This window comes from Pezoporus occidentalis, unplaced genomic scaffold, assembly GCF_034315485.1.
Source record: "Pezoporus occidentalis ecotype Australia unplaced genomic scaffold, CSIRO_AGI_Poc_V1 ctg116, whole genome shotgun sequence".
NCBI classification, from domain to species: Eukaryota; Metazoa; Chordata; class Aves; order Psittaciformes; family Psittacidae; genus Pezoporus; species Pezoporus occidentalis.
The window spans coordinates 1037448-1054210 of record NW_026912951.1 but is presented as its reverse complement, the minus strand read 5'-3'; the positions used below and the strand labels follow the sequence as shown (position 1 = coordinate 1054210).

At 42.8% G+C, this 16763-nt stretch overlaps 1 protein-coding gene across 1 annotated transcript; it reads right to left on the bottom strand.

Moving 5' to 3' along the window:
- Positions 1 to 613: 613 nt before the first annotated feature.
- Positions 614 to 7904, bottom strand: COMTD1 (catechol-O-methyltransferase domain containing 1). Its single transcript, XM_062639367.1, has 7 exons — positions 7746 to 7904; positions 6299 to 6429; positions 5105 to 5210; positions 4205 to 4323; positions 3898 to 3952; positions 1754 to 1887; positions 614 to 997 (listed from the first exon to the last, which is right to left on the bottom strand). Exons 1-7 carry the CDS (start codon positions 7825 to 7827, stop codon positions 845 to 847), a joined length of 780 nt encoding a protein of 259 aa, XP_062495351.1. The 5' UTR covers positions 7828 to 7904; the 3' UTR covers positions 614 to 844.
- Between the last annotated feature and the right edge of the window lie 8859 nt (positions 7905 to 16763).

The window sequence follows — 16763 nt, the reverse complement described above, 5'->3', positions numbered from 1 at the left end:
AGCAATGATTTATATAGCCAGTTAACAGCCGTATTGCATCGTCATGCAGTCATCATTTTCCTTCTGTAGACTTGCCTCCAATGCTCTGTTTGCAGCTTTCTAAGAAACAAGCACTAGCAAGTTGCTTCTTTGGGGGCAGGCGGGAGGGAGAGAAGGAACAGGAAGAATTCTTTTGGTTTCCTCCTTGTCCATTTGTTCTTCCTCATTCTGACTTCAGAAGAATCTACCTGCGCTGTTGCTTAAGTTAAAGAAGCCCAGTCCTTGCACACAAAGGTTTCAGGGAGTGCTCTGTATTGGAAATCCCACTTATCCTTTGACAAGTGTATATTTGAGGCTTGTTGTGTAGTACCCATCAAAGATTACTAGTGACTTTCACTATTTTAGAGAAGGCTCATGATCTCCCTGATGTCATGTACGTTTCATTAAAAATCCCTTTTTTATAATGGCTATTAATATTAGTAAACTCCACTTCCTTTTGATAGTAGGACTGATTATTCTGCTACTCAATAGCCTATTTTAGGATAGAAAACTACTTTGTTGTATTGACTTGCTGGGAACTGTCATTCTACAGAGTGAGATGTTTTTCAATCACCGTCTTACAAAGGCAACAACATAACTTTATTTGCTTTATTGCAATTAGAATAAGAAATTGTAGTGGATCTCAAAATAAGTCTCTCTTCTCGACTTAGCTGTGTTTAGGATCCTGCTGCTCCTAAATTCTACTTTCCCAGACTATGATACCCAGTGGAGTTACAGGTTATAAATGACCATTTTTGATGCTGCCTGCATTTTTCCGTATTATTTGATGCTACTTTTTGTTTCCCATTTGCTGGGCTTCCTTCAGTTACAACTTGAATGCTAATGTGACTCCATCCCCCATTGGGATCATGCTGATATTGACTCGTGCATCTCTGAGAAGCTTTTCATTGAGGTGGTGGATGCTCTGGGTTGCCAAGTCATCCTTTCTTGGGTTTAGCACCTTTCCGTTCCATAGGACCTATTGAAAAAAGACATGTCATGCACCTAATTTGTCCCAGTGTGTTCCATGGGCCACAAAGGTCCTGCTTATTTTCCAGAAATCAGTATTTATTGTGTTTAAGATTTCTAGTCTCAAATATAGTTCTCATAAGCAAGTGGGATTGGGAGTCCACAGATTTGGTTAATTGTACCTCTGCTACAAATTAGAAGCCTAAATGAAAAAGATGTGTTTAAACAATAGGTATTTCTAAAAGCCCCTATTCAGGTGCCACCATAACCCTGAAGGTGCTTCAAGTTTAACATCATTCTTTCTTTCTAGTAAAAATTATTAATTGGTAACTTATTAGTAGTTACTGATTGCAAGTGCTACATTGATCTCGTGTAAGTACTATATATAGTAGAAAATACTATGACAAATCAGACAAATACATTTGTAATATAAATATAAATAATATGAATATATTCTATAATATATTACAAAAAATTTGATAAGTTTCTGCTATCGCAGGCTGTTTATGTACTAACATGTATTTAGCACATTAGTCCTTTCTTTTAAAGGGTTTTATCCCTTGCTTATATTAGTGTTCCATACAGCTTACTTTAGGAATTTATATTGAATTTTAAAGCCTCTGTTGTATAATATAGAACAAACACTGCAATTGGCAACCAAGTTGCAGGTCAGAAATGACGTTACTAAAATCCCACTGTGACTTTCTTTCCCAGAGGCAAAAGCAGTAATGCCGTGTGCTACTATCACTACCACCCCAGTACTTACGTTATCAATAGCTATTATTCCGCCTTTTTTTATGAGGCGCAAACATTTTTCATAGTACTCATTGTAGCTTTCTTTATCCGCATCAATGAAAGCAAAGTCAAAGCTTTCTGCTTCTCCACTGGTCAACAGTTCATCTAGATGAGCAACAAAGTGAGTCATTGCACCCTGGTTAATGCTGTGTGGGAGGAAGTCATCCATTTGTGTCAAAGTTCTCATTTAATAATGTTTGTGGTGCCTTGACCAGGCAGTTTATTCCTCTACAGCTAATTACCAGAAAAGCCTATCCCACAGAAACCAATTTAGACATAATGTATGCCATAAAACACTCAGTTACTGAGTTCTGCCTACTTAGAAGTTCATGGAATAGTTCTAAAACTGCAGCATACAGCTAGGGCTGCTGAAAGGTGCAGTAAAACCAGGGCAAACAGTTTGAAACTGGACACACTCTACACCTTCAGGTATTTTTTTTTGAGCTGATTGAGGAGAGTTGTTTTCCTAAATGAATTAGGATTTTTTGTGCATTTATGAAAAAGTCCTAAATGCGAATCTCTCTTTGCTTATCAAGTACCATGATACAGGTTCAGCAGTAGCAGTCGTTTTTCTCCTTCTTAGTAGCTGGTGTAGTGCTGTGTTTTTGACTTTCGGCCTGGGAACAACGCTGATAACACCGATGTTTTTACTTGATGCTCAGTAATGTTTACTCTGACCAAGGACTTTCTGAGCCTCATGCTCTGCCAGGGAGGAGGGGAAGCCGGGAGGAAGCAGAGACAGGACACCTGACCCAAACTAGCCAAAGAGGTATTCCATACCACAGCACGTCATGCCCACTATATAAACTGTTATAAGCAGTTACCCGGAAGGGTGAGATCACTGCTCGGGTCGGGATGGGTATTGGTTGGCAGGTGGTGAGCGGTTGTATTCTCTTCCCTTGTTATTTCCCTTATCATTATTATTATTGGTGGTAGCAGCAGTGGTTTGTGTTATACCTTAGTTACTAAACTGTTCTTATCTCAACCCGGGGGAGTTACATTCTTTTGATTTTCCTCCCCATCCCTCTGGGAGAGGCGGGGGGGGGGAAGCGAGAGAACTGCTGCGTGTCTGAGTTGCTAACTGGGCTTAAACCACAGCAACAGGTCATGAACAAACCCTGTCGTAGATCTTTATCACATCAAAAGACTGCTGTAAGAAGACCTTCTGTTGGCCAAGGCAAGTGGAATTTGGTTTTAAGTTCTCAGAAACTGACTTGTTGACTGAGAACTCCAAATCACCACTTATGGAGCAGCTGACTGCTACCTTCCTAAGGTTCTTGGCATCCCCTCTTGCCAGCCCCTGCCCTTATCCTCTGTCAACATCATCTGTCAGGATCTTTTTGGCTGAAGCACTGCCTAGACAAAGCTCTCCATCAGACTTCAAGGACAGCAGTGCATCCTAGCAGACTGCTTATTTGCCCCTTCTGAAAGGATGGATGAATTTGGAAGTAATACAAGGTTATTGGTGGATCTGGATCCTTTCCTGGAAAATTTCTTCTACCTCCTCCACTCCTAGCAAATTTCTTGCATTTTCAGAATATTTATTAGTATTTCCTCTGCCCTGCATCTTATTTTCTTTAATGATAAAAGTTATCGCCTTGCATGATATTATCAGATCCTAAATTTGAACTCTTCTGGACACAATTCAACTGTTATACACTAAATTTTACAATGGCTTGTGTTTTTTTCTGCACCTCAGCCCTTTCACAAAACTCTTCCTGTCTATAACAAAGGACTAGTTGCTTAGAATGGACAATGGATAAGAGAAATTGGGCTTTGTCTAATTAATCTGTGTAAATCAGCTTTCCCAGAAGCAGCTGACAATTGTACTTTATAGATTAAACAAGGTGATGGACAGGGCAGGTGACTGACCAGTATAGCCCACTACATAGGACAAACGTTTTCCTCCTCTCTGCTAGCATGCAGGAAAACTATGAACTTCCAAAGTTATGAAGTTTTCTGATTTATGTATTTTTTTTTCATATAAGGGAAGCCTTCTTACTGTTAGCAAACAAATCACATACACAAGCATATTTGGCTTTACATTTCATCAGTATTATATTCACCTTCTATTTCTAGGAAAAGGTAAAATCAGAAGTATTTTAGGATACTTACCAAGTGTTTGAATTGCTGGCTTAATCCGTAGGTCAATTTTATGCTCTACTCCTGCCTAGAATGAAAAGAATAAAGAGTTAATGAAAGCGGTCAAGAAAACCCATGTCACTAGGTTGCACCCCAAGAGTGACTGCTGTTCAGATACTTTTTCTATTATCTCTAGGTTCCAGACATCACTCATTTATCTTGCCAAGCTGAAGTGTCTCAGCCTCCTTTAATGATAGGAATGCTTCTAATGGATATGCAAGTCTAAGATACCAAAATCCCTTGACATGCAAAAATGAGTAACAGAAGAGATGCTGCTTACCTCCTTCCACAGTGGCTTTCCAATTTTGACATAGTCCTCATTTATATCACAGGCAACAACTCTGCCGTTATCTGGCAGGACAAGTGCCATATTCAAGGTATTATAACCTGTGAAAACACCTAGGAAAATCACAAGAGTCATGAACATTTAGCATAAATAATAGAGTAAAACCCCCAAAGGAGGCAAGGATGGTAATTTATTAATGGACACAAAAGGCTTTCCCCTTCATTTTTAATGTAATGGTGGGTTGGCAGGAATTGTTGCTTCAACTTTGTTGGTTTTGAACCAATATTTTAGCAGACCTTCATGGTGGCTTTGTCCAAAAGTCTCCTGGACACGCAGTGCAAAGTCGTATACTGCATTGTAAGGAGCACCCTTAGTTAAAAGTGGAGCTAGTGAGCCAAGGGACTGGACCAGCAGCAAAATAACCGTAACAGCCAGGTAATAACCAGGTCAAGAATGAAGATGGTGAGACCCCATACTTGGCTGCTCAGCATCAGTCTGGCTTTGTGACATCCTGCTAATACAGGTGCATCAAGCAAAGTGGATTGGATGCAGGGCCTGTGCAGCAAAACATTTCCTTGTGGCAAGAAACTGACACAGGAAGGAAAGAATGCACCCTGTGCTGCAGCTGGTGGAGACCCAGGTGATCTCTTATTTTTCCAGATTGCCTCAGAGTTGACAAGACATCCATGTTGATGCCGGAATAGCTGAGTGCAAAGAGAGACAAGCAAGTGCAAATCTAATGCTACTTTTCACATTGTAGTTTGCCCACCTGTTTGCTGAGATGGGTATGCAGTGCCTTCCTGTATCTAGATACTTATGTAAACACAGCTGTATTTGGAGCAGCACAGCCAGGAGCTTTATTCTATTATAAAGAGAACAAAGTAACACTCTTACCTATTTCAATAACTTTCTTGGCTTTAATGAGTTTGACCAAATTTGCCATAAACTGTGCCTGGTCACAGGATACCATCATTCTACCCCAAGGATGATCAGCGGTGAGCTAGAAAGGGGGAAAAAAAAATAGCATGTCAGCAAAAAAAAACCCGTAACTTCCAAAACAATGTCCTAGCGAAAATGCACAGAGAAAAAACAGAAAAAACAGATTCTCCTGCCTTTCTCATTTTAAATGGCTTTTTGCTCTGTCTGCGAGCTAGAAATTGGTTTTAATTTAACAGGAACCAAGGAGGGTGGGCGGTGCATGTCATAAACAGTGGCTAATCACTCAAAGCAGTAATATGCCCCAGAGTTACTGTGACTGTAGCAAACTGCAATAGTTACAGCTGATGGAGAGCCATAGAGGAGCCTTGACTGTTAAAGTCCTTTATTTCTGTGAATTTACATAAACAGATGCACTTTTTAAAATTAACTATAAGCTTTGTACTTTATGTCCTTATTCCTCCAAGACATGTAGGATGGTTTTATGAACTGATAGGTTAAAGTCTGTTGCCAAAGCTCAGATCACATGGTTCTGGCTATGCAGCACAGAGCTGGAGAAGCGGTACCTATGCCAGTGTGGAAGGGGCCCTGGCATTGAGGAGGGGGAAGCAGGGCTGTGCCATGACAGCTGAACAGTCCACCCACTTCCTTTCTTCCTCCAGGGCTCATTCTAATCAACCAGCTCCAGTACTTGGTATTTAATTGGTTTTATAGAGGAGTAGTTTGTTTCACTTGAAATGACTTAGTCCTGAGTCATGAGGTCTGTTCTGAGCTCTGATACTGGAGCCTGCTCCAGTGTCACCTCTCTGAGGTACCATTTCCTTACGTGCCAACTGAAATGAACAGAAGTCATCTGTTCAGGTCAAAATCAAGCATGGTCCAAACACATGGGCTTGGGAGCCATAGATGAAAAAAATACAAGTCTAAAATGTGTGGTAATATTATTAGATACTCATTTAGGTAGCCTGAACATTGAAGAATCTGGCTATTACCCGTTCAAAACAAAATCTAGTGTGTACACAAATAAGATGGAGGAGGGAGTATCACACAGAGTCCAGCTGTTCAGGATGAAGTCTGGGCAATACCAAAAAGCCCTAGGTGGAACAGTAACAATACTAAACAGAAAGCTGTGTTAGGGCATAAAATACTGACCAGTCGCAGCTTCTTTAGAATTGGATGTTCCCGCAAAGAGTGATCCAGTATGTATTGCCAGATAGGACTGCTTTTCCCAATAGTACTCCTGGGTGATTTGGGTGTCCCAAAAATTAAAGGGAATCTTTTACCTACAAGAAACAAACAATCATTTATCTTTTTCAGTTATTGCCTGCTTAAATAAAGCAAACACTCAAGTATTACTAAAGGCTAAATAGTTCTTCGCTCTGAAAAGTCCAGTGAAAAGAAAATGCAACATAGCTAAACAGCTCAATGGGGTATATATATATACACATATAATTTTATTCTTTTTAACCTCTAAGATGTCCAGCCCAAGCCTGCAAAGGCTGAAAGGCAAAGAATTGAGTATTGTGGTACTCTGCATCAGTGGCTGATGTGAAGGTTATGAGCTGTCATGTTCTTACAGCACAAGTAACCGCATCAAAACTCAAAGGGCAAGTGTAATGAGAGAAGCATGAATGAGGCACACTATTTGCTTACTCCAGGGACCTTGTTTTGCAGTTGATGGAGGCTGCTGGTCTTTAGGGCTGTCAGCTGATGCATCTTCTCAAGCCCTGTGGTCTCCCGAATACTTCCTGGCCTTTTTGCCAGAGGAAATATGGCATTGCTCAGTGGCTTGTTTAGCATGAAACCAGTGTTCAAAGGAAGTAGGTGCTGAAAGCTGAAATTCAAGGACTATTGCTTGTCTACTTAAATACAGAACTGATCACAGCTTTGATGCCCAATGTTTCTTTTACTAAATGGGCCAAATATTTTAAAGAAATAACAAAAGAAAAAACAAACAACCAAAACAGAAACAACAAAAACCAACCAAAAAACCCCAACCAAATCCCAACAAAAAAATCTCAGTTCCACATCTCCTGACAGTTGCTTGATTGAAGAACACTATTATTTCGAGATTTTTCTTTTGCTTTGTTAGTGGCTCTATTTTACAGACGATCACCCCGAGGTGTAGATTATTTCAACAATTTGCCTGAAGTCAAAGGGTAAGTAAGTACCCGAGCGGCTGCGTTGCAACACCAGCCTCCGCCCCCTGCCTGATGGTGGGTTCACTCTTCCCTTGACCCCGGGGAATGGAAGTAAAGCTGTTACCAGAAGAGAAAGCTGTGGTCAGGACACCAACACAGCGTTTTCGGGCTTCGGCCAAATGAATGCAACCTGGGGCAGGGCTGGAAGCGTGTCCTCCCCTCTCCTCTGCTGGGCCCGTGGCCTCGGCCACAGCGCTGCAGTAGCTGGGTTACAGGAGAGGCTCTGGCTCTGAGCGCACCACCGTACCTACCGCCGCAGCTCAGCGGAGTCCCGGTCCGCGGGGCAGCCCAAGGTGGAGGGATGCTGCCGGGACTCCACGGTCCCGTCCGTTCCCCGGTGGGGACACGAGGAGGACGCAGCCCCCATGTGCATGGAGGGGTGCGTGGGTGCCGCTTACCTGCGAGCATCCCCGTGGCAAAGGCGACCCCCAGCATCGCCGTCCCGACGGCCACTTCTTTGGGCACGCTGAAAAGGGGCATTTCGGGGCCGAGACAGGACGGGAGCGGCGCGGCGGGTGCGAGCGGCGCGGCCCGGTCATACGCGGGCGTGGGGAGGGGCGGGACGGGGCAGCGGGAGGGGCCGGGGCGGGAGGCATGTGGTGCGGCGTGCTTTGGGGCGGCCCCGGGCTGCTGCTGCTGCCTCCTGGCAGGGTGATGCTCGCGGTGTCGCATGTGCCCGGAGTTACCCGCTCCCCGGGGTGCCCGATGCTGGGCCTTGCTGGCGGGAGGGCGAGCATCCCGCGGGAGGTGCGCGCTTTCCTTCTCCTCCCGCTGGCGTGTTCTGTAGCGGCGTGTGAGGTGACAGAAGCAGCGCCTGGGGTTTGTACCACCACCTCCTCGGAGGCTCCCTTTATGCCTTTGGTGCAGACTTCTTTTCGAAACACAAGTTTTGTGAGAGCTAGCAATGGGCTCTGATGGAGGAACTCCGCAGAAACGTGCTTGTGAGAGCCTTGTCCTCCAACCAGCCTAGGAAATGTGCTCCCTCCCTCCCTAGCACAGCTGGGTTTCGTAGCTGAGGTGTGAGCAGATTCATTACCAAAAGGATGTAAGATTGTGGGTGTTCAGTTCTGTGCGCAAAAGAACTGTGAGTTTCCAAGTGAAAGGGATTAAGGAAGATCTTCCACGAGAGGGGGAATGGGACTCTGTTTCCTCTGCCGCTGTTTCAGCCCCCTTCTGCAACACCTTCCAGGCGAGGTGCAGCAGTGCCTTTGCCACTGACAGCCAGGTTGTTTAGGAATCTCCTCCCTGGTCTGATCTGTCATTGAGGGAGTTGATACATAAACCAATAGCGACTATGCCATTTTCTTTTCTTAGGAAGGAGGCTAAAAGAACTTTTCTGTTTCTTTTGTTGCATTACATAGATAGACACTGAAAGGCTCCTGCAGTGCCTTTTGGAGGTGGGCCAGGGTTTTGATTTTCATTTTGTGGAGTGCTGGCAGTATCTGTACTTTGCAAAACACAAGCAACATGTGAAGATCTATCATTTTGTCTCTCTAAAGGAGATGGAATTAGCAGTGTTGCGCAACGACTGGGAATATGCAGCCATGGAGTGGGTTGCAACTTGGCCTCAACAGATATGGGATGAAAGCAGGTAAAAATTCCCTTCTGGCAAATAGCTAATCTCTAGAAAGGCAGGTGAATTGTGTGCCAGTGAGTTAGGATGGTAACTTTTCAACTGTGGTCCTATGGTAGCAAAAATATCTAGTGTTAAAGCAGTTAGCAGAAAAACATTCTTTCTTCTTAAGCACACCCTAAGTGCAGGATTAAATATTTCACTGGGGCATTTATGAGATATGGGTTTGCCTATCCCTGTATTTTTAGTATGTGCTAGGCTTTATTTAAAGAGACTTGAGCTCGGAGCTTTTGTATTTCCTTTGCAGCAGCTAATCATGTCAAGCACTAAGGAGTTTACTGTGCTTTCTGACTTGCAGAACAAAGAAAGTTATCTGGTCTGTCTTGGTAGATAAAATATCTTTCAGTTCACTTATAAAATTTATTTGATTTTGAAAGCTGTGAGTGTTGTCGGCTTCTTTTTCTCTTGTTCAGTATCTCATCACTTTCTCTGTGTACATTTTGCTTTTTTGTTATATGAAAACCTTTCATCCCATCTTTCAGAAGATGAGTTATCAGGAAGGGCTGCAATGTGTCAGTTTTAGGCCGAACAGAACTGTGGGAGACAGCAAACTCTTCCAGCGGCCATAAATCAGATTTGTGACTGTGCAACTCCATCTAGTGAGTATTCTCTACAACTGCAGCAGGAGGGAGAGAGTAACTGTGGGACTTGGTTTTTCATGGAGCACTAAATTTGTGAGCTTCCGATGCTGTGTTTTCCTCTCGACTCTCAACGTGCTGCCTCACGTGAAGCTCTCTGGAAACTTCAAGTTTCTGAAATCTCCAAGAGAACTGGTGAACAGAATTGCTAACATACTGAACAGTCTCTGAACCCCCTGCCCCACAAGTTCTTCTACAGTAATAGCTTAGCTGGGGTGGCAGTGTCAGGGGGTGTTTTACTGTCTCAGGGTATTGGACAGTGCATTGTTTCCTTTAGACAACTGGTATGTGAGTTAAGATGAAACACTTTCTTAGAGTCATAAAAGAAGTAAAGTCTTCCAACCAAATTGAAAGGAGCCAGCTGCTTCATTTTACATAGGTTTGATAATATTACTGAATAGGAAACTTTGAGGAATCAGATTAATTAGGCACATGATAGCAGTGCTGTGGTTACCTGAGCATTTAAATGTTTCGGTAGATTTCTGCCTACTGCTCGTGCTGACTAAGGTGAAGGCTACCTAGAGATGAAAACTGAGTGTGAAGTGGACATGGGTACAAACCCCACTGCTCCCTATATCTGTAAGGTAGATCCAGTTGCACAGACTTCACAGGAGATCAGGACTGTTCCCAGTGTTATAGTCAGTAGGTATATTTGCTGTGCCTGAAAGTGCCTTCTCCCTGGAATAGCATTCTTGAAAGGGTAGGAGGCCTTTGGCAGCATCTTCAGTCTGAAGCCAGAACATGACTGCTTTTGTGAAACATAAAGAGTTAGGACAGACAGTATTCAGACTGGCTAGTCAGTAGCTGGCCTCAGTGTGTGCAAATCCTCACTTTATTCATATTGGTAATGTATTCACTGCTTCACAGTCACTGGGTGTCCTGGTTTTGGCTGAGATAAAGTTAGTTTTCTTGTTAGTACAGTGCTATGTTTTGAATTTAGTATGAGAATAATGCTGATAACACACTGATGTTTCAGTTGTTGCTAAGTAGTGCTTACTCTAAGTCAAGGACTTTTTTTTTTTTCCCATGCTCTGCCAGTGAGGAGATACACAAGAAGCTGGGAGGAAGCATAGCCACAACAGCTGACCTGAATCGCCAAAAGGATATTCTATCCCATAGAATTTCATGCTCCATATATAAATGGGGGATACATTGGAAGCAATGGCATTTTTCTTCCCAGGTAACTTGTGTGTGATGGACCACTGTTTTCCTGAAGATGGCTGAATACCTGCCTGCTGATGTGTGAATCAATTCCTTGTTTTGCTTTGTTTCCACATGTGGTTTTTGCTTTACTTATTAAACTGTGTTTATCTCAACCCATGAGATTTTTCACTTTTACTCTTCTGATTCTCTCCCTCATCCAACTGGGGGACAGCAAGCGAGTGACTGTGATGCTTAGCTGCTGGTGGGGGTTAAACCACAACACTAGGTAATTGATACCTGCAATAGTCAGTAGTTCTGGTGAAACCTTCCTCCCAGGAGTGTTTTGTATGTGGAAACGTTACACACCAACCACCTTGGTGTCATTTAGCTCTGTAGAAAATGTAGAAATGGGACTGGCAAAGCAGACCAGCAAGTTATCCACATCGACGTGGTGCATGAAGATGTGTATGGATGGGGCCAGTTAGAAAAAACAGGAAGCCATGAATTCCCATACCTTTTAAGCTACTCACAGATAAACAAACCTGTAAGCATTTTATTGTTTGTATTTATGTAATTTTAATGGGGTTTTGCAATCTCTTTGATTAAAACTGAAACAGAATTTACTTACCATATTTACATGTTCATTCATCTGTCTCAGGCATTGTAGATGAAGTGTACATATTTAATAATTTTACACTCCACAGTGTATATCCCTTTGCAAAAGCTGGAGAAATCAGATTATGTTGGAGTATTTTAAAGTATTTTGAACTCCATATAAAACTACTATTTTTTTATTCACAATTGAGACTCCTTTTTTCTTCCAGTTGGTTTTGCTATTGTATTTGTCTTTTCCATCCCTGTTATCTCTCTACTATAGTGTACACTTAACATTTCATTTTATAGTTCTGTAATGCAGTGTTTGCCATTTACTGCTATAACCACCTTGACCTTAGAGATACTCATTCCACATGTAGCTGTTGTAGCAATATTTTGCCATGAATGTTCATACATCTTCTCAAATGAAAATCCTGGGATTGTAAGAATGGTATAATCCTTTTTTTTTTTTATCTGTGATAAATGAAATTTGTCTCTGAAATTTTCTTCTGATAGTTGAATTCAGTAATTTGAAATAAGACAAATAGTTTCCCAAATACTCATCATTGCTTCTAAAGTCATCTGGATTTTTTATCAGACAAACTGTAAGTATCAAAGCTTCCTTTAATGTGATTCATTGTCCAGCTGGAGGGTAATCACTAAAATGGAACGCAGACATGAACAATGACTTTAGGTAAGTTGGTTCAGTTACTTTCGTCCTGCTCAGCTGCTTCTATCACATTCAGTCTTCTGTGGGAGCTTTTAAAATATGTCTTTCAATAACAGCTTGTAAAGGCTGTGGTACCTTCACATCTATTTCAAGGCTAAGGTATCAACATTTCGAATGCTGCTGCTAAGAAAGCTGGTGATTCATGAGCCCATAAGCCTTAAGCCATTAAACTTGCAAACAGCGAATGGTTTAGAAACAGTTTTCAGCTAGAAGCATTTTGACATATTGGTAAATATTTTTAGGCCTTTGTGGCTTACAGGCCAACATTTTGAATATATATGACTACTTTTTGCCATCTCATTACAAGACTAGGTTCAGCTTTGGACATGCAGGTATCGTGAGGAGAGATAGCCCCTGCCAAGCAGCATAATTCCTAGTGCAAAGTAAGTTAATGGCTTCTATGAAAATATCCCTCAAGTATCAAGGACTGTAAAACTCAAACTGAGCTTAACTGTGGGAGACCCAGTGAAATAGCTTGTTCAGTGGCTCAGCTTGACAGATAAAATGATAGAAGCAGTTCGGCTGACAAAGAGAGTTTGCCACTGAAGGATGTGGTTTGGAAGCACATTGAATTTCTCAAAACAGGCGGCACACTGTTCTGAATCATCTCCTTCCAGGCTGTGGCCCAGCAATTGCACACACAGTGATGCAATGGGTGCTTGCTACCAAGGAATAAAGCTTTGTACTATTTTGCTCCTGCAAACGGTCCCCATGTGATGGAAATGGGTACAACCTGAGTGGAGCATTCTGCTTTACATACACAGCCTACTGTAATTTTCAAGATATTGTTGCATTTGAGCCTTAAACTGCATAGTGCATAAACAAAACGTGACAAATTTTGCTCCTTATCACTCTGATATGCAAAATAAAATGAAAGAAGTGGTGAATAAATCAGCCACAGCTGTGACAGACACCTCACTAACAAGGCTCTCCCATACCATTAACTTTTGCCTCTTCTGACATCTGAAGAATTCAGTGTCAAAGGCCAGCAGACTGAATTTGTTTTACACCAGATGTGTGAACGCATGCCAAAAATGAAGGCTAGTTTTGGAAGCCCGGTGGTTTTCTCCTTCGATTAAGCTGAAGGGCAACTGTCCTAGAGTTCCCAGTGCAAAAAGCAGAACTAAAGCAACAGCATGGCAGCAGGAGAGGTGCAGGATTGGGATGTTCTTAGATAATCTGCCCCAAGCATATTAAAGAATGATGAATGATCACCAGGGTAGACCTGGTTCCTAGGGACCTTTAGGTAGGATTGCTGTTACACAACTAAAAATTTATCACAACCATGTGAAAACCATGCCAGGCATGGTTTGGGGCTTAAAATCAAGAAGTACTAGTAGACTGTTAGTTGGGAAGAGCAGGGGAGGGAATGTAAGTCAGCTGTGGTTTTCTAATATGAAGAAACTCTTGAATTTACCAGGTAAAATATCTCTGCTGGAGAGAGCCTGATTAGGCTAGGCTTGGCTTGGCTAGGCTAGGCTTGGCTAGGCTAACCCCGGTTAAACTAGGCTAGGCTAACACAGGCTAGGCTAGACTAACCCAGGCTAAATTAGGCTAGGCTAGCCCGGGTTAACCGAGGCTAGGCTAGGCTAACCCAGGCTAATCTACCCCAGGCTAGGCTGACCCGGGCTAATCTGACCCGGGCTAATCTGACCCGAGCTAATCTGACCCGAGCTAATCTGACCCGGGATAATCTGACCCGAGCTAATCTGACCCGGGATAATCTGACCCGGGATAATCTGACCCGAGCTAATCTGACCCGGGATAATCTGACCCGAGCTAATCTGACCCGGGATAATCTGACCCGGGCTAATCTGACCCGGGCTAATCTGACCCGGGATAATCTGACCCGGGCTAATCTGGTTTTGCATAGGCTAAAACAGGCTAGGCTAGGCTAACCCAGGCTAACACAAGCTAGGCTAGGTTGGCCTGGGCTGGGCTAGGCTAGGCTAGGCTAATCTAACCCAGGCAGAGCTAGGCTAGGCTATGCTATGATAATCTAACCCAGGCTAGGCAAGGCTAGGCTAACCTGACCCGGATAATCTAATCCAGCTAATCTAACCCAGGCTAGGCTATGCTATGATAATCTAACCCAGGCTAGGCAAGGCTAGGCTAACCCAAGATAGGCTAATCTGGTTTTGCATAGGCTAACACAAGCTAGGCTAGGTTGGCCTGGGCTGGGCTAGGCTAGGCTAGGCTAATCTAACCCAGGCAGAGCTAGGCTAGGCTATGCTATGATAATCTAACCCAGGCTAGGCAAGGCTAGGCTAACCCAAGATAGGCTAATTTAACCCAGGATAATCTAATCCATTCTAATCTAACCCAGACTAGGCTATGCTATGCTAATCTAACCCAGGCTAGGCAAGGCTAGGCTAACCCAAGATAGGCTAATTTAACCCAGGCTAATCTAATCCAGGCTAATCTAACCCAGGCTAGGCTATGCTATGCTAATCTAACCCAGGCTAGGCAAGGCTAGGCTAACCCAAGATAGGCTAATTTAACCCAGGCTAATCTAACCCAGGCTAGGCTATGCTATGCTAATCTAACCCAGGCTAGGCAAGGCTAGGCTAACCCAAGATAGGCTAATTTAACCCAGGATAATCTAATCCAGGCTAATCTAACCCAGGCTAGGCTATGCTATGCTAATCTAACCCAGGCTAGGCAAGGCTAGGCTAACCCAAGATAGGCTAATTTAACCCAGGATAATATAACCCAGGCTAGGCTATGCTATGCTAATCTAACCCAGGCTAGGCAAGGCTAGGCTAACCCAAGATAGGCTAATTTAACCCAGGATAATCTAATCCAGGCTAATCTAACCCAGGCTAGGCTATGCTATGCTAATCTAACCCAGGCTAGGCAAGGCTAGGCTAACCCAAGATAGGCTAATTTAACCCAGGATAATCTAATCCATTCTAATCTAACCCAGGCTATGCTATGCTAACCCAGGCTGGGCTAGGCTAGGCTAATCTAACCTAGCCTGGGCTGGGCTAGGCTGGGCTAGACAGGACTGGGCTGGGCTGGGCCACACCTGAAAGAGGTCAGTGGTGAATTTTTAAGTGGCAGTCATCCTTTTGATAAAATCCTAAGGGAGCCTTATTCTGACAGTTATTTACTGCTTCCTTTACATGCTTTGAAGTTCTAAATATCCTTCTGCTTTATTATTCTCAAATCATGTTTTCACTCTTTAATTGAACTTTCTCATTATTTTGTGTTTCAGAAATCCCTTTCTTTCCATTTCTTTATAGACCGGGCATGACTTCATGGAAATGTCTAACTGAACTATAAACTGTCTTTATAAGTGTCATTTTTTTCTTGAAAGCTATATTTTACTGCAATGACGAAAGTTTTGTCATGTGTTAGATGAAGATGTCTGCCTAAAATCAATAATGTTGAGGTAACAACATTGGTTTCTGCTAGCTTCTCAATTGCTTTCTCAGTTGTTTGTCATAGGAATAATATATGATCAGTTGTTTCCCCTGCAGGCTATAAAACCAGCCTGTTCTCCTTTGATCACTTCTGCATACTTCACTTTTACTCTCCTAAGTGTAACACAGATTTTTAGAGCCTAAGACCTGTGAAGTAGCAAAATGATTCTTCTGTAGTCCATTCCAGGGGATAATAGCCTCCCTGTATAAAGCATCATAAATATACCTGGATAACAGTTGGCTCTTTCTTGTTACATTGCACAATCGCTATGGAATCCATTCCTGAATTTGCCATGCTCTTTGAAGAGTTGTCTGGGAGAAATTTACTTTGCAGTCTTTCCTTTGCACCTCCTGCTTCCTGTCGTCCTTTGCACCTTTTGTTCCCTGTTGCCCTTTTCTTCTTTTACAGGTAGCACCTTGTTCTTTGTATCTGTTCGTGTAACAAGTACAGCTGTAGAATTGCTAGGTTTTTAGTGTCTCCCTTTCCCCTCACCGCCCCTCTTTTTTCTTCACCCTCCTAATCCATTGTGTTAAGGATCGTTTCTGACGCCATTTTGTTCTTGAAGTTGCTACGCTTTGCCGCAGAGGGGAAATGCAATCATGCTGTGCTCTTCACTGGGAGCTTTATTTTTGCTGTCTCTTGATCTCCTGTATCTGAAATAAATTACACTATACCTGCGTGATGTCAGTAAAGGCTCTGCTAGGCAAAGGAGTACTTGAAACAGTATAGTTTTTTGTGAAAATGGGAGCAGCTGTAATGGGGCAATTGAGGCAGCAGCTGCTTGTTACTGTAATTGTTCTTCCCTCAAGGAAAGACAAAGTTTTCCTGAATGAGGCTTCAGAGGTAACCGGGAACTTGAAGAAGGTAAATTGAAGTTCTGGTCCCATCACATCATGGAAGAGAAGCTGCCTTTATTTGCCTTTGTTTTTTTCACATGTCCTGTGTTGTAAGGGCACAAGGTAGTGATACAGAGCAGAGAACACACTATTTTGATTTATTATTTTTTTTTTAAATGAACCAAAAAAAACAAAAAAACAAAAAGGGGGGGTGGGGGGGTGGGGCGTGAAGACACAAAAAACCCCAGAAAGTAGAAATTGAGTCACTTCACTTTCTCATCAAGGGAAAGTATGTGAGAGGCCATTCAGACTTGGTGGCCTGAACATTTTTTATTTCAAGGACATGCAGAACATCTAACATCGTTGTAGCCTGGCAGAGCCTTGCTGACATATTTCACAGGACAGAGCAGCTCTGC

What these genes read in the sequence shown, in the direction of transcription:
- COMTD1 (XM_062639367.1), bottom strand. Translation starts at nt 7,827, where the DNA reads ATGCCCCTTTTCAGCGTGCCCAAAGAAGTGGCCGTCGGGACGGCGATG. An exon ending in TTCTAAAGAAGCTGCGACTG is followed by an intron (nt 5,211 to 6,298) that starts GTCAGTATTTTA and finishes CCCCCTTTCTAG; the next exon opens with CTCACCGCTGATCATCCTTG. An exon ending in GAATAATAGCTATTGATAAC is followed by an intron (nt 998 to 1,753) that starts GTAAGTACTGGG and finishes TTTTTTCAATAG; the next exon opens with GTCCTATGGAACGGAAAGGT.